We start from the raw sequence: 21,623 nt of genomic DNA on the forward strand, positions 1-21,623 counted from the left end.
TTTTCTGTTTATGTGGTACTGAGGAGTCAAATCCAGGGCTTCATGCAGGCTAGGTAAGCACTCTACCACCAAGCCACATTCCCAGACCCATGCTTGTTTCTTTTTAAAAGCATAGAATTCCCTGTTAACATTTTATCAAAAGCCAAAGCCTGACTTGGGAAAAATGAACCTGAAAATGTAAGGTCTTTTCACCAATGATTGCCTTCCTAACTCTATGCTTGCACACAGAGGTGACTTTGGAAAATGCCTGGCATCCCTTGGGAGGAAGAATCTGAATTGTCTAAGACATAGTAACTAAAAGACTTGAATTTTGTAACTATGAGAGTAAAGGCATGTGTTCAAAGGCTAGTTGGATTCCAGAATATATGTGATTAATAGTTTATTGTGGACACAAATCCACAGATGCCAGATATCTGCAATTTCAAGATGGCTACTTCAGTCCTGTTCTACTCTAATTCATGTCACTGCCTTAATCTGGACACCTGTGAAGGCAAGAAACAGGGGAGAACTTGCAAAAATGATAGACTATAGCTTCAGGTAGGCTTCTAGCCATAAGAAATGGCTGGTTATCAATTAATAGTTGGACAAATAATAACAGGCTCATGCCTGTTATCCTAGCTACTCAGGAGGCTGAGATCAGAGAATCACAGTTCAAAGCTAACCTGGGCAGAAAAGTTCACTAGTGTCCACTTTCAAATTAACCAGCAAAAACAGGGTTGGAGGTGTGGCTCAAGTGGTAGAGTATCAGCAAAGTGACCAAGCAAACTGAGTAAGCATGAGGCACCTAATTCACATCCAGTACCATAAAAAAAACATAATAATAAGAAGTAAGGAGAAAAACAACTCACAAATAGCACTGTAAGACCATTTTCCTGCTGGTAGAGTTCCATGGAAGAAGATCAATATATTGCAATTTTGCTGGAATTTTAACATCTGATTAAACATAACTAAAAATGAAGGAAAACCAAACAGGAACAAGCCTAAACAGGAAGAAAAAAAATGCTAAACACGGGGAGTTTTCTTTTTTTTTTGGTCGGCCGTGGGGCTTGAACTCTGGGCCTGGGCGCTGTCCTTCAGCTCTTCAGCTCAAGGCGAGCGCTCTACCACTTGAGCTACAGCGCCACTTCCGGTTTTCTGGTGGTTTATTGGAGATAGGAGTCTCACGGTCTCTCCTGCCCGGGCTAGCTTTGAACCGAGATCCTCAGATCTCAGCCTCCTGAGTAGCTAGGATTACAGGCATGAGCCACCAGCGCCCAGCTCTTTTTTTTTTTTAATTTTAATTTTAATTTTTTGTGAACATACTGTACAGAGGGGTTACAATTACATGGGCAAGATAATGAATACATTTCTTATCAAACATTGCAGCCTCTTCCTTTGTTTACCCTTCACATCCCTTCCCAGCCTCCCCCCGCCCCCCCCAGCCAATCCCCCCCCCCCCCCCGCCCCGCACCAAAGTTGTAAAGTTCGTTTTCGACATGACAACTTGTACTTCTCATAGTTGCAACGGGTCCACCTGTATCCTTAAATGACTTGTTTTTCCCCATCTCCTCCACAAATTATACTGACATCAAATATAGTGAAAGCAGGGGTTATACTGTGGGGGCACGGGAGTTTTCTAAAGTGAATTATCAGTCCCTTGCTCTTACTAAATTCATTCATTCAACTTTGCCAGTTCAAAGATCTAGACAAATCCATGTGTTTTATAAAGATAATGAGAGAGAAAAAAAGTAGTTCACATTATATCAGAGAAAATTTTACCAAACAAAGATACTGGATAGTTCATTATCATTTCCTCTATCCTGGGCATCCCTGCTCCAGAAGTTCATGTCAATTGTCTGTTGCAGGTCCCTACACACTCTTGTCTTTGATTTTAAAAAAAAACAACAAAATTAAAAGTATAAGAAAAGCTGCAAGCCTCCTCATGCATGAAATCCTAGCTACTAAGGAGGCAGAGATCTGATTATTGTGGTTCAAAGCCAGACCAGGAAAGTCCATGAGACTAGTTAACATGCAAAAAGCCAGAGTAGAATTGTGGTTCAAGTGGCAGAGAGCCAGCTTTGAGTCAAAAAGGTAAGGTACAGCACGCCCTGGATTCAAGCCCAAATACTGGCACACAAAAAGAAGAAAGGGAGGGAGGGAGGAAGGAAGGAAGGAAGGAAGGAAGGAAGGAAGGAAGGAAGGAAGGAAGGAGAGGAAGGAGAGGAAGGAAGGAAGGAGAGGAAGGAAGGAGAGGAAGGAAGGAAGGAAGGAAGGAAGGAAGGAAGGAGAGGAAGGAAGGAAGGAAGGAAAAAGAAAGAGAGAGAAAGAAAAGAAAGAAAGAAAGAAAGAAAGAAAGAAAGAAAGAAAGAAAGAAAGAAAGAAAGAAAGAAAGAAAGAAAGAAAGAAAGAAAAGAAAGAAAGAAAGGAGGGAGGGAGGGAGGGAGGGAGGGAGGGAGGGAAGGAAGAGAGAGAAAGAGAAAGGGAAATGGAGGGAGGGAGGGCCGGAGGGAGGGAGGAAGGAAGGAAGGAGGGAGGGAGGGTGGGAGGGAAAGAGAGAGAGAGAGAGAGAGAGAGAGAGAGAGAGAGAGAGAGAGAGAGAGAGAGAGAGAGAGAGAGAGAGAGAAAAGAAAGGAAAGAAGCCGAGTCATGAAAGAACCCTGAGTGAACAAGTGGAAGGTCAAGTTCATTCCACACATGGCTACTGTGATCAGTCAGGAGTAGCAAGCCTAAAGCTTGCAAAAGCAAAGTCAGTATGGTGGCAAATTATTTTACAATGGATCCCAAGTTCTAGAGCAGTTGTTGGTTTGGGGGCTTTGGGCCAGAGGCATCAGAAGGAGAGGCTGACCCTGACCCACTCAGGGTCCAGGTCTTACAGGAGATATTCCAGCAGCTTCAAAGATCATGGAGTGGTAGGGCATCCAGACCGCGGGCAATCTTGGGGAGGATGTGAACATGGCAGCCCGCGTGGGGGTGTGGTCTTCACACTCCTTGGGCAGCCATGGAGCTGGGAGCCCATACTGTTGACACATTCTGGCCCATGCACCACAGAGCTCCAGGTCAGTCTCACATGTGTTCATATCTAAAAACAGAACATAGGGAAGCATCACACGTCCATCAATGCCACTTCCCCGTCCCTCCTCCTACATGACCTTCCAGGCTATTCCAAAGCCACATCTACTGCCTTTTGCCCATCTTGCTTGTCTCCATGCTCTGCTGAGCACACCAGCATCCAGCTCGGGGCATTTGTGCTATCAGGAAGCGTCTTCTCGTGGCTTCGTGGCTTCTGAATGAGACCTTCCTTCAGCCGTTTATATACACTATATGCATCCCTCCCGCAGCCAGTAAACTCATTTGTTGATTTCTACACTATAGATTATCGATCCCACACATCCATGAGGGAAACCAGGTACCTGTGGCTTATGCCTGTAATCATTGCTACTCAGGAGGCTGAAATCTGAGGATCATGGTTCAAAACTAGCCCCAACAGGAAAAATTGGTGAGCCTCTTATCTCCAGCATAGGGGGACTTTTGCCTGCTCTACAAGTCTTGGTCCAGTTTTGCCTAGTCCTCCAAGATTGGTACACACCAAGAGCACCAGCAACCAAGAGCTCCACCTACCACGAGCTCCACCTATACCATCAGGAAAGAGGCATCTCTGCTCCATCTCGAAGTTTCCAGAGAATCCTTGATGAGGGCCCTTGGCTCCTAAAATAGGGAACCCAGCACGCTCACTCCTTCAGACATTAAGTGTAACCAAAAATTGTATATGACCATCACATCTTTTCTGGAATATTTTAGAAGGGAAGAGAAGAAAATAATCTAAATATGTTAAATCATTTTCGAGACTCTACGCCTGGACAAGTTAGTTATGAATCTATACTGTGGACATTATAATAATGTAACTTTAAATTCAAGTCTCTTCTATCAAGTAATAGATCTCAGTTTGTGTCTGTATAAAAGTAGATATCTTACATGGAAAGTTAACTCAAGAAGAAGATTTTAAATTATACTCTTGCTGGGATATTGGCCATAACTACGGTGTCTTATCAGGCCCTTCTCCTATTTGCTACAAAGGAAGGGAAAAATGTGTCCTTTCGTTTTGTGCTGGTCCTGGGGAACTCAGGGCCTAGGCATTTTCCCTAAGCTTATATTTGCTTATGGCTAATGTTCTACCATTTGAGCCATGGCTCCACTTCTGGCTTTTTGGTGGTTAATTGGATATGAGTCCCATGGAGGGGCTGGGAAGGTGGCTCAGTGGTAGAGTGCTTGCCTTGCATGCATGAAGCCCTGGGTTCGATTCCTTAGCACCACATAAGCAGAAAAGGCTGGAAGTGGTGCTGAGGCTCAAGTGGTAGGGCGCTGGCCTTGAGTTGAAGAGCTGAGGGACAGCTCCCAGGCCCAGAGTTCAGGTCCCATGACCAACAAAAAAAAAAAAAAGAGTCCCATGGACTTCCTAATCTGGGCAGGCTTTAAACTGTGATCCTCAGATCTTCGCCTCCTGAGTAGCTAGGACTACAGATGTGAGTCACCAGCACTCAACAACATCCATATGTGTATGTGTGTGTAGACACATATATGTATATATGAATTTATTTATATAGTTATATGTAATTATATATTTATAATATATAATCATAGATAATATATAACTATATCTATAATATAGTATATAATTATATTATACTATATTTTATATTATATAATATATGCTATGTGCTATATATTAAATATACTATTATATGGTATACATAATAAATTTTATACATATTTAATACTCTAATTTTAACACTTTATGGTTTTGCTTTCTCCTCCTTTTATTTCAAGTCCTTAGGTTGTAACAGAAATGAATTTAACTTTTTATCTCCAGATGAAATAACCATATTAATACATTGTGAATAAATAAACAAAACCTCCAGAACATGCACTTTTCCATTCTAGTCAACTTGTCCTCATCTCTTTGGAGTAAGCAGTTTGGTTTTTTGTTTTTTTTTTGTAAGATCTGCAAGCAAAAGCAAAGGTCCTGACTGTGTGTGATTGATTGAATTTGCTCCTATTCTAATTGGTTAAGAACTAACTCACCCCTCACCCAAGATTGCAGAGGCTGCCTTTGGCCTGAGAACACAAGGAATCTCAGTAACCAACCAAAGATTCTCCCATTTAGGAAGAAAACTGTTGCTCCTCTATGTTAGGACTGTTTTCCTCTGAACAAAGGATTTTTTCAGGAACAAAAGTTTAAAAGCAACTAACTCCAAGAAAGAACAAAGTAGGGGCTGGGAAGGTGGCTCACTGGTAGAGCGCTTGCCTTGCTTGCTTGAGGTCCTGGGTTCAATTCCTCAGCACCATATAAACAAAAAGAAAAAAGCTGGAAGTGGAGCTGTGGCTCAAGTGGTAGAGCGCTAGCCTTGAGCTGAAGAGCTGAGGGACAGTGCCCAGGCCCAGAGTTCAGGCCCCATGACCAGACCCAAAAAAAAAAAAAAAAAAAAAGAAAGAACAAAATGGGCACTTACTTATCAGTGACAAGTCAAGTCTTCCTGATAAAATGTATAAAACCTCATCATCTTGTTTCCACTTTCAGCTTGGAATCTTTGGCATCCGTTAAGAACGTCTTTGTTAGTTATAAAAGAAAACAAGAAAAGCTCACAAGGCTACCACTCACACATTCTAAGAAGTGCATCCCATTTTCCACCAGGAATCATAACTGCATACTACTTAATTATTGTTGTGTTATATGTACAGAGGGTTTGTACCTTTTTTAAAGGATTAGCATTGCTACCCATCTTTTTGTGACTACAAAGGAGTTAGTCAAGTATATCATCCTTTATTTACATTTGTTAAAGATTGATATATCTAATCTTTATTACAACCCTCTGATAAACATGCTGGAATTTGTCTTCTTACATATTTCCAAGCTCTCTAGAAATAGAATATCTAGACTTAGCTTGGCATGGTTGGTCACACCTATAATCCTAACTACTCAGGAGGCAGAGATGTGAGGATTGAGGTTCAAAACCAGCATGGCCAGAAAAGTCCATGAGACTCTTCTTTCCAATTAACCAGCAGAAAACCTGAAGTGGAGCTATGGCTCAAAGTGGTAGAGAACTAGCCTTGAGCAAAAAGGCTCAGGGACAGCACCTAGGCCCCGAGTTCAAGCTTCTGGACTTAAAGCCATTTGTTTGGGGCTTTTAGTATGCCTATTGTTACTTTCAAAAAGTACATGACATGTATAGTCTCATGGGCAATAACTTATAATAGCTACTGTAATAACTAATTTATAGCTGTATCACATCCATGCACTGCTCTAAAATTTCATATCAACTCAATCCTCACAACAAGCCTGCAATATAGATTCTATTACTATTCCCATTATTACTGCATCCCTAGAAGAGAAATAAGACACAAAGAGTGGTTACAAACATGGTGCCAGATCTGTTTACATGAGGAAGATTAGCTCAGGGACCCAGAGTCACCACAATTACTGCTGTCTATTCCAGTGTGAGATTTTATTGTCTGAACTGTGAGGTGAGGAGGAGTATGAAATAAGCTGTTCCCACACACACACCGGGATCCAAATGGAGTATGGCCCTTCCCCAAAACAGCTCTTCAACCATCAGGATCTGACAACAATGCAGGTGGTAAGAGGTGGGACAGTAATAAAAAAAAAAAAAACAAAAAAAAAAACAATTAGGCCAGGCACTGGTAGCTTGAGCCTGTAGTCCTAGCAACTCAGGAGGCTGAGATCTAAGGATAACAGTTCAAAACCATCCCCAGCAGGAAAGTTTGTGAGACTCTTAGCTACAATCAGCCACCAGAAAACCGGAAGTGGCACTGTGGCTCAAAGTGGTAGAATACTAGCCTTGAACAAAAGAGCTCAGGGACAGTGTCCAGGTCCTGGATTCAAGCCCCATGACCAAAAATTTTTAAGTAATAATAATAATAATAAACAGGCCATACAGGCCTCCTAGCCCTAAACCACTGACACTTCTGGAGTGATCGGTTGGAAGCCACTGCATGGGAGAATGGTAGAAGCCCCTGCCAGGTCAGAGAACATCCGGCCTGAGCTGCCTATAGCTGGCTTAGGACCAAGACCCACTCAATTTTATTTCCCCTCAACTTCCTGGACTTTTGGAGTCAAGACACAAGACAGTAGCAGAACTGAAGGCTAGGTCTTATCTTAGGGATGTCACAATTTGAATGACTTCCTCCTTGCTCATTTCCTCAAGAGGCCAAAGTTCCAAGTTGTTGTGACAATGTAGACTTTGTACTCAGACAAGCCTGATTGTCTGGGTCCCTCAAATGTCACCGCCTCTAGAGTTCCTCTCCCAGGTCACGAATTGTTCCCCTGCGTAGGTGTTGGCTGACTGCTGCCACAGATGTGTTTCCCAGAGGTCTAAGACTATTGGAAGTACTGGGGTCTTTACAGACACTGGCTCATGGGGAGAAGTGGGGAGAAATGGGAGAGCAGGGCTCATCCAAGAACTAAACAAGATTGAGGGCACAGTGGCTGGCATGCAGGAGAGTTCAGCTTGGTCACTCCTATCCAGGGGTCTGAGGTGTAGAAGGCGGGAACTTCCTGTCAGGAACAGGAAGACTTGTTTTCCTTAGACGCCTGTTCTCATCCCTCATGCCTGCTCTGCCCTCTTCCCCTGGTTTATATGGAAGCACACCCCATTACTTCCCCCCATGACTGACAGCTTCCACGTAGTTCTGACACATGCTGATGTACTACTGTTTGGGGATTGAGGCCAATCCCCATACACACAGTCAAGGGCACCGCAAGATATCCATTTCTGGACGATCTCCTTTCCTTGATGCTCCCCCAGATCAATGGATACCCCGAGTTCAAACCCAATATCAGCACAATCAGTCAATGAATCAATCAAACAAATGGTCAAACTGGCCTACTGAAATGTCACAACGGAAATGCTCCACTGAGGCCTTTCCTCACACTCACGCAGAAAAGCTCACAAGGTCACATCTGCCAGGACAAACCTTCCTGGGAGGAGACTGTCCACCCACAAGAGCCAAGAGCCAAGCCTCACAGCCGCAGCCAGCTGAGTTGTCCAAGACAGTGTTAGGAGTTATGCTCTCTCAAGAGATGATTTTCCTCTTGGATGGCACCTTGGAAGCCTTTGGCATTCACACACACTCAAATCCAAGCAGTTGCTGAAACCAGAAAAATGAGCAGATCCGGGATGAAGATGCCATCCAATATCCACAGGGGAGTTCAACACTTTTTTTTTTTTTTTTTTTTTAACACATTACAGGGCTTTATGAGCAGACTCACCCATTCACCAAGATACCTGGCTCCTGTGAGCACTCTGCTCAGATTTCTTACTCCAGGCATTTCTGGCCTTCTAAATAAAGTGTCCTGCTGAGGTCTGTCCCCTCACACACCCTGAGGTCAGGGTTCACACTTGTTGATTTACAGGCAGCAATCTAAGTGGCAACAATTGGACTTGTAAGCCTCGGGCTCCCCAACCTCCAGGATAACACCAGCCCTGGGAAGTAAGGAAACTGCTCCCACCTGCTTCTCTCCTAGAAGCTGCCCTGCTCTAATATGTGTTTTAGTTTTATCTATCTATCTATCTATCTTTTCTGGAACAGCTGTCATGTCTCAGGCTTTGGTCTCCCAGCCTCCATCTGCACACGGAGGAGGCCATTGCAAGAGAGGAGAAGAAGACGAGACTGGACTGAACAGATGGACGGAATGGACACGGGAACCAAGACTCCACGAATCACAGACGATGACAAAGATGAAGAGAACAAAGGACGATGACTACCATGTCGGACAGGACTGGCCCTGGAACCTGGAGTTGAGCTGGAATGAACCAGATTGAGCTGGATTGAGCCAGACTGAACCGGATTGAGCCGAACTGAGCCAGAATGAGCCGGATTCAGCCAGACTGAGCCAGATTGAAGTTGTAAAGTTCGTTTTCAACATAGTGTCTTGTGCATCTCATTGTTACAATGGGTCAACCTGTATCCCCATTTAAGCATTTTGTTTTTTCCCTTCCCCTCCTCAATTTATATAAGTGTATATACAAGATACAGTGCACCAGAATCAAATACAGGGAAAACAGGGGTTATTCCATGGGGGAGGAACATACCAAAGAAACAAAAAAAAATCACATAATACATTTAAAATATGTTAAAAACAATAACAAAGAAAAAACCACTTGTGTCCTTGTCTTGGAGTTCATTTCACTTAACTTCATCTTATATGGTCATATATACATAGCTTTTGACCTTTTCTGCTTGTCCTAGACTTACACTAGTTATTACAAATAAGGGAGCCTATGGGACCTATCTTTCTTTGGGCCTGGCTTACTTCACTTAATATAATTTTTTCCAAGTCTTTCCATCTCCTAACAAACAGGGTGATATCATTCTTTCTGATGGAGGCATAGAATTCCATTGTATAAATATACCACATTTTCTTGATCTATTCATCTACTGAGGGGCATCTGGGTTGATTCCACATCTTAGCTATGGTAAATAATGCTGTGATAAACATAGTTGTGCACTTAGCTTTAGTATACCCTTGTTGGTGATTGTTTGAGTAAACGAAACAAGCAAAGGGCAGAGCAGGCTGCTTAGAACCTACCACTATCCAGATCTCTACAGTGAAGATGAATTTTGAATCACTTTTCTAAAACATAAATAAACCTTTTGATGCTTGGTAGAAACAGAGGGTAAAGAGCCTTTCATATAAACAGAGGCAGACATATGATGCCAACACTGGCATCTGGGGAAAGAAAACTGGCTCAGAGAAGGAGGTGTGTCAGACTCCTCAAGTCCAAAGTCAGCTTCTGTAATTGGAGGATGGGCCTCCTCACAGGCTCTGCTAGGGGATTTTGAGCAAAAGCAGCTTTGGATGCTAAAGACAGCAGAAATGAATGTCAGAGATGACCCCTAGAGCCCTAGATGACCTTCTGGGGTCCTTCCCACAGCCACTGATCTGGAGTCAGTCCCCAGATCCACACAGACACCTGTCAAGGCCTCTGCACTCAGCTCCGTTTCCCCCAACCCGCTGTCCTCCAGGGCTGTGCACTCACCTCACAGGCCTTTCCACAGATGCTGATAAAAGTTGTGTATAATCAATGACCCCCACCTTAAATGCCTCCATTTCCATGCTATATTTTCCTTCCTTCACTGAGCATATTTCTCATGAGGTTTTAGGCTGTGTCTAATATTTATCTTTCTAGCTAAAATGTAAGGTGCAAGAACGGAAACATTTTTACTTATAGCCAGGTTTCCAGACCTTAGGACAATGACTGGCATATAAAAGCTCAGCAAACATTTGTTGAATGAGTGAATGAATCTGGAAGCTAGAATTGAGTCCAATGGCAAAAAGCAAGTATTTCATTGGGCAAAGTATGTACTCACCCAGAAAGTATGTGGAAGAAGATGGTGAGTATGGAGTAGGAGGGTATTGCCTATGGAAGAAAAAAGAACCATAGCTTGAGTTACATGTATGGAAAATAGGGTTGGGGCACATGGTTGTAATTCCTCCTCTTAGCCACAAGATGGCACTATTAGAAAGGACGCCTCACCAACCACTCTTCCTCTTCCTATTTCATTCTTCGTGTGTGTGCGCGTGTGCGTGTGCGTGTGTGTGTGTGTGTGTGCGTGTGTGTGTGTGTGTGTGTGTGTGTGTGTGTCCTAGGGCTTGAACTCAAGGCCTAAGCATTGTCCCTGAGCTTTTCTGTTCAAAGCTAGCACTCTACCACTTGAGTCACAGCTACACTTCCAGCTTTTTCTGGAGAGTTTATTGGAGATAAGATTCTTACAGACTTTCCTTCCGGGGCGGGCTTTGAACTATGATCCTTACATCTCAGCCTCCTGAATAGCTAGCTAGGATTACAGGCATGAGCCACTGGTGCCCAGCTCTTCCCCCTTTTTTAACACTGCCTTTCTGATAGGCTTGAAAAACAGTGTAAGCCTTTCATGAAACTGAGAAACAAAAGACTCTGAGATGGATTTTTTTTTTTTTTTTTTTTTTTTTTTTGGCCAGTCGTGGGGCTAGAACTCTGGGCCTGGGCGCTGTCCTTCAGCTCTTCAGCTCAAGGCAAGTGCTCTACCACTTGAGCAACAGTGCCACTTCCGGTTTTTTCTGGTGGTTTATTGGCGATAGGAGTCTCACGGTCTCTCCTGCCCAGGCTGGCTTTGAACTGCGATCCTCAGATCTCAGCCTCCTGAGTAGCTAGGATTACAGGCGTAAGCCACCATCGCCCGGCTTCTGAGATGGATTTTTGACCACACATAGTGCACTGGTTTTCTCGAGGCCTGATGGGAAAGGCTGGGTCTATATGCTTGGTCTGGACCAAGTCCATAGCCCTGCCGTCCCAGGTCTGCCAGGCAGTGTAGGAGACTTGTTCTTATTAGTTCACCTCCAACCACAGACACACACCCTGCCTCCCCAAGCCTAACCCAATCCAGGCCTAGGGGTCCTGAGCATGTGAAACCAGTAAAACCTCTTGTGAAACCAGTGCACAGGGACCATCTCTAAGGGATGCCTTTGCCTCCCTAGCATTTTTTTAGCCTTAGGAAAATGCCGGTGTGGTTTGGAGGATGATGAGTAGAACTTGTGATATGTTTCTAGGCTTTTGCAGTTGGGAAACAAATTTCCTGGGATAGGGAAAGAACTGCTGGTTAATTCTAGTTTAGGATTAAACTACGAAAACAGACAAAATAAACTTAAAGGACAGTGGGAAGGGGCCTGAGGATGGTAGCTCTCACCCTCTGGCTTCTAGTTATACCTTGGGTGTGATTTGATAGGCCCCAGAAGCTGCTGGCTCACCCCAAGCTTCTAAATGTGAGGGCTACTGATCTCTCTGTAGAGCAGAGGCCAGTTTTCTCTCCCAGCTGAAGCTAGGGCTAAATCATGAATAGTGGCTTTGGGAATTATGATGATGTTCATAGACTTGAGGCCTACTTCCTCCTCAGTCCCAGGAAAGCCTGACCCAGCTACTTTGTAGAGACGGGTGAGAATGACTAATGCTAGAAGGTCATGTAGGGTGATAATTAGGACAATCATAAATTTCTGAGGCCTAAGAGTGACTCATTTATCTCTGATATGCACAGGATCAAAGGAGGGTATTTATGGCTCAGAAACAAACCTCCTATTCTCTCTCTCCCTCGCTATTAATTATTTATTAATAATAAAAGGCTCCTTCACCTCTTTTCCTCTTCATCTTCTCCTTGTTCCCTCCTCTGTCTCAAATTGTCCCTGTGCAAAAAGTCCAGCTCTTCTGTTCCTCTATTCTTCTTCTCTCTGTAAGAACCAACTGTTCAAGCTGCTTGCTTTCTCTCTGTTTCTGTCTCTGTCTCTGTCTCTGTCTCTGTCTCTGCCTGCCTGTCTGTCTCTGTCTCTGTCTCTGTCTCTGTCTCTGTCTCTCTCTCTCTCTCTCTCTGCTGCTGCTGCTGCTGCTGCTGCTGCTGCTGCTGTCTCTGAGCAACTTTGCTGTTCCTGTGCTATATAGTGTGGGGACCTGGTCCCTTTGACCCCAGGGAAGGACAATGGCTCTTTCTCTGGGAACTTAACAATCTTGACTTTGCCTCCTTGTGTTTCTTAGAAGCTGCCTAGCTATCACTTTAATTGGTCTGCAACCTTGGGCAGCTTTTTTTTTTTTAACTTTTTAAGTTTCAGCTTTCCAATCTGTGAACTACAGAAAATACCATCAAAGGTTAGTTTATGAAAACGAGGAGATAAGGTATGTACAGTATTTAGCTAATCTAATTTGTGACTGGAGTGTAAACTGAGTCCTTCCTATTCTGATCTGGGTGATACTAAGTGAAGATGTGTTTGTCCCCCCTTCCCCCCCCCCCGGCCACAGGACCCAAGAACCCCACCGTAACAAGGGGAAAATGGCAAAAGGGGCTTCCTTGTCTGAGGATGTGGGGAGGTGGGCCTAGCTCTCAGTTCTCAATGGTGGCATTGTTGACATTTCAGACCAGAAGGTTCTTTGCTGCCAGCCATTGTCCTGTGCATGAGTATGATTCGCAGTATCTTTGGCTTCTGTTTACTACCTGGCAAACAGTAGCCTTTTGGTTTGTCAGATAGACCCCAAATTCCCAAAGCCTTCTATATCCAGAAGTGCCTGGCTGGACTCGGAGGCTCTATGAGTCCCCGGCCATCTGTACCACAGGCCAGGCCAGGACTGTGTGTCTTGACATTTCTGCCATCAAAGAAGTTGTTCTTTATAGAAATCTCAGTGCAGAAAAGCTTCAGAACTTCCCATGTGGCAGCCCCTGGGGATTTCTCTGGTTTGAGGGGATTAGAAGACAATCCCCCCCCCCTCCCAATTGAGCCAGTGGGGGCTGATGAGTCAACTGACAATAAATAGCAAAGACCCATTTGCTGTGGAAGCACTCAGAGTACCAAGGCAAAGAGCACATGCAACTTAATAAATGGGGGGTGGGTGGGTTAGGGCCTTCAACTTAATAGATGGGGGGTTGGTTAGGGCCTTAAAGACTAGAAATGGTTTGTTTACCTCATTTTTTTTTGAATGTGCAGATGTTTAAAACCAATCACATCTTTGACCAGACACTTTTGGACAGAGAGAGGCTTAGGGTAAACTTGCTTCACTCAGATAAGTCAAGTTCCAACTTGGCAACTTAAACTCACACACACACACACACACACACACACACACACACACACACACGTAAGTTTATCTGTTTTGGGAAGGTAAGAGGGAGCATTGAAATGGTGGGACAAAGGGTGAACAAATGCAGCAGTGACACTCACTAGACACCATATTGAAAATGAACAATATAACTTGTGGAGGAGGGGAGTTGGGAGAGAAAAAGACCTGGGAGAAAATGAGGGAAGAGGTGACACAGTTCAAAAAAAAGATGTACTCATTACCTGACTTATGTAACAGTAACCCCTCTGTATCTGTACATCACCTTTACAACAACACTAATTCCATATATATATAAATGGACATCATCTTCTCCAACAGAATGTAAGGGTCAGGATCTTGAAAGCAATTAAGCTGGGTGGTTCTGCTTTAAGGTTTTCCATGAGGTGGTAGTTAATATATGAACAGGGCTAGCCACATGGAAGGGCTCAATATGGCCCCCAAATCTGCATCCATGATAGCTCCTCATGTGGCCATTAGTAGCAGGCCATTAGTTCCTTACCGCATAGACTGTTGGGAGGGCTGCATGACATCCTTATAACATGTCAGTTGGAGCTAAGCACCGGTGGCTCACACCTGTAATCCTAGCTACTCATGAGGCTGAGATCTGAGAAGCCAGCCTGAGCAAGAAAGTCTGTGACACTCTTATCTCCAATTAACCACCAAAAAAGCAAGAAGTAGATCTGTGGCTCAAGTGGTAGAGTGCTATCCCTGAGCACAAAAGCTCAAGGACAATGCTCAGGCCCTGAATTCAAGCTCCAGGATTAACACACACACACACACACACACACACACACACACACACACACACACACACACATACACACACACACACAACGTGGTGGACATACATGTGGCTGATAACATGTGTTCCATCATAGCCTATCTTGTTCCCATAGTGCTTTGTGTGCCTGCTGAAATGCTTCTTTCTACTCCAACACTTTTTCCCATAATGCCCTGGGTACCCGCTTAGTCATGGGGTAGTGCATGTAGGAACAGCAAACAGTGAATGCAAAGTGTAGAGGAGGCAGTTTGGGAGGCACCCAGTACTATATAAACCGCCCTCTGGAGGACTCCATCCGACTCCCTCTGACTCCTCTTTGGACCCCTCTCCAGATGGAGGCTTTCTCTTTCTTTCACAGCTTTCCTTTCACTTCCAAGTCACTTCCTCTGTTTACTTTCAAGGCTCTCTTGCCTTTTAATTTTTTAATGACCAGAGAAAACAAACCTGCCCTTAATATGGCTAGCATTACAGGTGTGTGCTACCAGCTCCTAGTTTGTTCCTGCCTTCTTGTCATTCTACACTTGGCCCCCAGAAGCACCTCTGATAACTTCCCACCTGCCATCACCCCTCCCCTGCCTTTGTGGTCCCAAAGCACCCCCCATAAGCCCCTGCATGCCTCTCCTTTCCCCCCAGCTAAACTAAGCTCCCCCCAAGACTGGGACAAGGACACCCGCACAGCTCCCAGAACTAAGTACAAAGTGTTTGTGGGTGAAAAAGAGGTTGGGAGAGGAAGGAAGGATTCAGGAGGGAGCACATGCCCCATCTGTTTCTCCCCTTGGTTCCCTAAGAGTGGGGCTCCAGCCTCTTTCAAGCTGTAGGGCTGACTTGCTCCCCTCTACCCTCCACACAAAAAATAATCAAGACAGCACCAGGGCACCCCACACTACGTGAGAATTCTCCTTGGCACTCGCTGGGACTCATGCTGGGGGAAGCTCGGCTTAATAACAGGTTGAAACCACCACCACCTCGGTGACAATCTCTGTGGGGAAATCTCGTGACTCAGAAGTTTCTCTGAGAGCAGAGAGGCCGAACATCTGTCCTTCAGCTGAATCAGTGGGAGGCCAGAGGACTAACTCCACAGTGGCTTCTCCCAGCCATTTGAAGACAGCCCCAAGGTGGAAGGCTCCAGAATGTCCCGTGTCCATGGACATAGGGATTGAACTTCAGGCCTAGGTGCTGTCCCTGACTTACTTTGTTCAAGACTAGCACTTTACCACTTGAGCCACAGCTCTACATACAGCTTTTGGTGATTAATTGGAGATAAGAGTCCCACAGACTTTCCTGACGGGACTGACCTCAAACCATGATCCTTAGATTTCAGCCTCCTGAGTAGCTACTGCCAGGCAGGAAGCCACGACCTGCAGGAGGTTTCAATTTAACATGTCCATTTATGAGTTTACTGTATCTTGGTCAGTCATCCCTTCCCATCTCCATCCTACTCCTCTCTTCAGATTCCTAGTTCCATTTTCACATATGTGCATTGAATCTTGTGACTGTATTCATTGGGTGCAGTGTGTGTGTGTGTGTGTGTGTGTGTGTGTGTGTGTGTGTGTGTGTGTGTGTGTGTGTGTGTGCACTTGAACTCAGGGCTTAGGTACTATGTCTTAGCTTTTTTACTCAGAGCTGGCACTCACTATCCTTTGAGCCATACTACCAGCTTTTTGCTGATTAAGCGAAGCTAAGAGTCTCACAGACTTTCCTGCCCAGGCTGGCTTTGAACTATGAACTCAGATCTCAGCCTCTTGAGTAGCTAGGATTACAGGGGTGAGCCACTGACTCCAGACCATTAGGTTTTGTGTGTGTGTGTGTGTATGTGTGTGTGTGTGTGTGTGTGTGTGTGTGTGTACTTGCACATGCACGTGTGTACAGCACATGCACATGCTGATCCTGGGGCTTGAACTCAGAGCCTTGGTACTGTCTCAGAGTTTTTGCACTCAAGGCTAGTGCTCTACCACTTTCAGCCACAGCTTCATTTCTAGCTTTTTGGTAGTTAATTGGAAATAAGACTCTCACAGACTTTCCTCCCTGGACTGTCTTTGAACTGCGATCCTTAAATCTTAGCCTCCTGAGTACCTAGGATTATAGGCATGAGCCATACGTGTATTTTTTAAGTGGGGGTATAGTGTATACTTCCAACTGCTTTCACATTTCCCCCAGGCCAGGGTATGCTTTTGATATAAGTAGACTTGTGCCAGCATTTCCTTCTATCTGCTGAGACATAGTTTCCTTATCTACTTTTCTATTAATAAATGTCTAGGTATTTCTAACCCATCTGTATTATAAATGGCTGTCTAATGGGCAGTTTTACATGTTTTGGGGGGCGGGGCTTAGGCAAGTTTCTCTGGCTCAGTACCAGGAATAGCATGGCTGGGTGGGAAGTCCTGTTTGCCCACGTTCAGTGCCACTTAACGTGTCCAAACTGCTTCCTAGAGAGGTGATAGTGGGTGGCATTCTCCCAGGCTTTCTGATTGCTTTCACCTTTGGCAGTGCTTCATACCCAGATTCTAAAGACTTACCAATCTGGTGGTGCCCAACCGGTACCTGTATCTTACCTTAAAGCTCTTTCCATTCTCATCAGTTACCCATTCCCTACCCCACCTTCACCTCCACCCTCTGCTCCCCTCCACCCTCCACCCTCACCCTATGATAAGCCACACCTCCAGCCTTGCTGTGTGTGTGTGTGTGTGTGTGTGTGTGTGTGTGTGTGTGTGTGTGTGTGTGTGTGTGTGTGTGTGTGTGTGTGTGTGTGTGTGTGTGTGTGTGTGTGTGTATGTTGGTACTGGAGTTTCACTCAAGGCTCACCCAACTCTGTCTTTTGACTTTCAAAATCCTGAAAGGATAAGGATTCTGGACCAAAAAGGATACATGGCACAGAAGAAGGAGCTGGGAGAACATCTGAAGGAAGAAGGAAGGAAGGAAGGAAGGAAGGAAGGAAGGAAGGAAGGAAGGAAGGAAGGAAGGAAGGAAGGAAGGAAGGAAGGAAGGAAAGGAGGGAGGGAGAGAGGGTGGGAGGAAGGGAGGGAGGGAGGGAGGCAAGGAGGAAAGGCCAGCCCCCTTTGACCAGGCCAATTTGAGCAAAGGTGGCTGAGCAGGGCAAAGGAGAGCATGCGATGGGAATAAAGAGAGTTCCATCAGGGTGGTCACCCACATGCTTAAGGAGAAGCAGGTGCACACAAGATCTGGCCAGGGCGAAGGGCAATGGAATGGTATGGACTGTGATTGCTTGCATCATACCTTCTTTGCACTACTTCTCAAGGTCAGCTGGTTGTTGCCATGTGAATCTAACCAAGTGTTACCAGAGCTTTCCATCCTTTCATGAGAATCTACATGTGCAATTTTCATATGAAAGTTCTTTTTTACAAATTGCTATTTTGGCCAGATATCTGTAAGACGAACTACTCAGGAGGCTGAGACATGGAAAATTGAGGTTTGAAACCAACTTGGGCAGAACAGTCTGTGAGACTTCATCTCCAAAGTGTTGGACTCGAAGTGTGAATCTATGGATTGGATGCATTCCTCAAGTTGTAGAATCATCTGTGAGTGAAAAAGCAAGACCTTGAGTTCAACTCCTAGTATCAACATAAAAAAATAAAATGTTGTTTTGGAAAACTTCAAGCATTTAAAATAAGCAAAAGAATCTAACAAGTTCCTAATATCCATCATCAAATATTGTTTATACTGGAGCTTGAACTCAAGGCCTTGTGTTTGTTAGGCAGGTGCTCTACCACTTGAGTTACAATTCCAATCTTCTGTATATTCATTATTTTTCAGATATGGTCTGAGCTTTCTGTCTAAGGCATATGCATCACTAGCATCACTATACTAGCTCCTGTCACTAGGTTGTTTTTGTTGTTGTTGTTGTTTTTGTTGTTGTTGGTCATGGGGCTTGAACTCTGGGCCTGGGTGCTGTCCCTGAGCTCTTCAGCTCAATGCTAGCACTTGCCACTTGAACCACAGAGCCACTTCCAGTTTTCTGGTGGTTTATTGGCGATCAGAGTTTTATGGACTTTCCTGTTCGGGCTTGCTCTGAACTGCGATCCTCAAATCTCAGTCTCCTGAGTAGTTAGGATTACAGGTATGAGCCACCAGCACCAGGCACTAAGTTTTAACAATAATCAATGATGGTCAATTTTGTTTAATCTGTATCTCAACCCACTTCTCCTATCCTAAATGAATTCCATATTCATGATTTTCTTTGTAAAGACAAGGACTATTGTTGAAATCATGATGTAATAATCATAATTAAGTAGAATCTTAATAACTTATTAACATTAAATAGCATGTCAGTGCTAAAAATGTGTAATATCTTCATAAAATACATGTATATATGCATGTATGTATATATGTATGTATATATATATATATGTATCTATCTACCTATTATCTATATGTTTGTCCAAATAGGATCAAAACAAACAACGTCCATACATTAAAAGTGAGTGACATATTTTTTGAAGTGTCCTTAATGCATAGTTTTATTCTGCTACTCTCGGTGTATGTATTAAGAATCCAGGTCTTGTGTCCTATAGCGTTTCCCATAGTCTAGATTTTTCTAGTGTCAGTTAACATCTTCTGCATTTCCTGTTAATTAGTATTTGGGTGCAAGAATCTACAGATTTAACTTTCAAAAGATGTTAAAACACTGTTTGAGCCAAACAAACTATGCTCTAGACTGGATTGACCTTCATACTCATTGCTACCTCTGGCCTAGGGACAGCAGATCTCGGAGGAAAAGATTTAGAGCCTTCCTGAGACTTTTAGTCATGAGCCCTGAAGCTCACTCTCTAGATAGAACTCCACTCAGAAAGGCACAGAACCCAGAAAAGGGAGGCCCAGTGGAGTCTTACTGGGACTGGAAACTGATTGACAAGAGTGGTATCTCCCAGGCCTGCATCACCATAGCAACCATGGAGCAGGTGCCCCGCCTTACCTCCATGCCTGGCAAGTCTACAGGATTCAGACATCTGAGGGAAAAGCAGTAGGACCCCAATGGCCAAGATGGAGCTTAGGACCCGTCCACAGAATAAGGAGGCTGCCAGAGACTTTAGGATGCCTCCAAGAAAACATCAAATCTTGTATGTATTACGAGCTCATTTTAGGGCCAAGATGGGAACCTCGTGGGATCCCCCCCCAAGAACCGGCCTGCAGCAAGCCCCAGAGCCAAGACAGCCAGGGGCAGAGCTCTCTCCGTGGTGGATGCATGGATGAGGTAAGGGAGCCCTCAGAGGCCATCCATGAGTTAGGAAATCCTCCTTTCCTGCTCTGTCTTTCTATCCAAATGTTCTCCTCGGGTAGAGGATGTGGTTCAATGGTAGAGTGCTTGCCTAGCATGCAAGAGGCCCTGGATTCAATCCTCAGCACCACACACACAAAAGATTCCTCTGATGTACTGGGGTTTTTTGTTTATTTGTTTGTTTAATGAGTATAGCTACTAATTAAATTGCTGATGGGTTTTGTTTATTTCAGTCTGAACAGGGGCTCTTCATTTTTCATCAGAATTCTTACTCCATGTGTTTACTGGTAGACTAATCATTTCCGCTCTATAGTGTTTAATTTTTATTTTTCCTTGTCCGTTATGCCTCTTGGTTACTCATATCTCCTAAGTAACTATGTGTTAAGTTATGTCGTTCCAACAATAGCAGGAAATTAACTTAAGATAATAAACTCTTTCTATATATAACCCCAAATAATAATATTCAGAATTTTCAACTCTCCTCTTTAAAAAAGAAGTGGGGGTGGGGGGAGGAAAGGGGTGAAAGACGTTTGCTTTTCTGGCCTACCAAATAAAGGTAAGAAACATTTAAAAGAAAAAAAAAATCACATAATGGAAAAGACATTTTAAGTGTTAAGAATATAGAATATTTATCATTCCAAAATATAGCCAAAAAATACACAAAGCAAAAATTGGTGATCTGAGCCAGGCACTGATGGCTCATGTCTGTAATCCTAGCTACTCAGGAGGCTGAGATCTGAGGATCAAGGTTCAAATCACTCCACATAGGAAAGTTTTTAAGACTCTAACATCCAATTAACCACTAAAAAAAAACTTGAAGCAGCCAGGTATTAGTGGCTTATACCTGTAATCCTAGCTAAGAGCTGAAGATCAAGATTTGAAGCCAGTCCTGGCAGGAAAATTCATGAGACTCTTTCTTGTCTCCAACTAACCACCCAAAAGCAGGAAGTAGAGGTGTGGCTCAAGTAGTAGAGCTCCAGCCTTGAATGGAAAAGCTGAGGGACAGAGCCCAAGTCCTGAGTTTAAGTCTAGGTATTGGCACAAAAAAGAAAAGAAAAGAAGAGAAAGAAGGAAGGAAGGAAGAAAAGAAGGAAGGGACAAAGAAAGGAATTTTAAGGTCTCATCTTCATTTAGGCTTGAATTCAACTACATAGTAATAGAAACTCAAATATGACAGATAAACCAAATGGGTCTTTTCCCAGTAACAAAAATCTGGTAGAAGGCCCTAGGGCCAGTATAGAGGCTTATCAAGTACAGTCTTCTAACTTTAGGCTCTGCTGCAGTGGCTGTTCTTGATCTCATTTTATAAAATGGCTGCATGGTTCCAGGTATCAACTCTATATTCAAGGCACAAAGGGTAAGGTTGAAACGAGAAGTCTTATGTGGCTGATTTCCTCTCTGTTAATTAGGAAAACACAAAGTTTTCTGGAAACTTCATTCAATAGCTTCTCTTTTAGATTTCAATGGGTCTCAATGGCCATTTCTGGTTGCAAGTGAGGTAGGGTTTGGAGGTTTGTTTTAAAAACTTAAGTGCATGCATCCTGAAAAAAATTAGCAAGATATAGAGGCTCTATGTCAGATCGCCCACCATGTAGCAACACCTGCTCCACACCTATCACTAAACAGTGTAGTGAGGTGTCTGTGAGTGTGTGTGTGTGTGTGTGTGTGTATGTGTGTGTGTCCCCAATGTCATATTTTGACACTCTGGCCCCAGTGTATGGGCCTTTGAGAGATAATTAGCTTAGATGAGTCACCAGGGTAAGACTTTCAGGATGAGTTCAGTGTCCTAAAAAGAGGAAGAGAGAGATCTTTCTCCAAGAGTAACAAGTGAGCCACCACAAGACCACAGCTGTTGACAAGTCAGGAAACAGACCCCACCAGCCCCAAATCTTGATCTTGGACTTCCCAGCCTCCAGAACAATGCGAAACAAGGATCTGTTGTTTAAAGCCACCCATTCTATGGTATTTTACTATAGCAGAC

General features: G+C 44.0%; 1 protein-coding gene across 4 annotated transcripts in view; it reads right to left on the reverse strand.

Moving 5' to 3' along the window:
* Positions 1-2,409: 2,409 nt before the first annotated feature.
* LOC138815263 (N-acetyllactosaminide beta-1,3-N-acetylglucosaminyltransferase 2) overlaps positions 2,410-21,623 on the reverse strand; it is a 180,307-nt gene continuing 161,093 nt past the window's right edge. For 3 of the 4 annotated variants that reach the window (XR_011368236.1, XR_011368237.1, XM_070004556.1), the window contains 2 exons: positions 10,366-10,415; positions 2,410-3,058 (listed from right to left, as the gene is read on the reverse strand). Coding sequence is in view for 1 of the 4 variants with exons in the window: in XM_070004556.1 (XP_069860657.1) it covers positions 2,835-3,058; positions 10,366-10,415 (274 nt within the window). In the remaining 3 variants the exon portion in view is untranslated. The remainder of the gene's footprint in view (positions 3,059-10,365; positions 10,416-21,623) is intronic. The other variant, XR_011368238.1, reaches the window with a different exon arrangement.

This window comes from Dipodomys merriami, unplaced genomic scaffold, assembly GCF_024711535.1.
Source record: "Dipodomys merriami isolate MVZ:Mamm:240054 unplaced genomic scaffold, mDipMer1.0.p SCAF_63, whole genome shotgun sequence".
NCBI lineage: Eukaryota > Metazoa > Chordata > Mammalia > Rodentia > Heteromyidae > Dipodomys > Dipodomys merriami.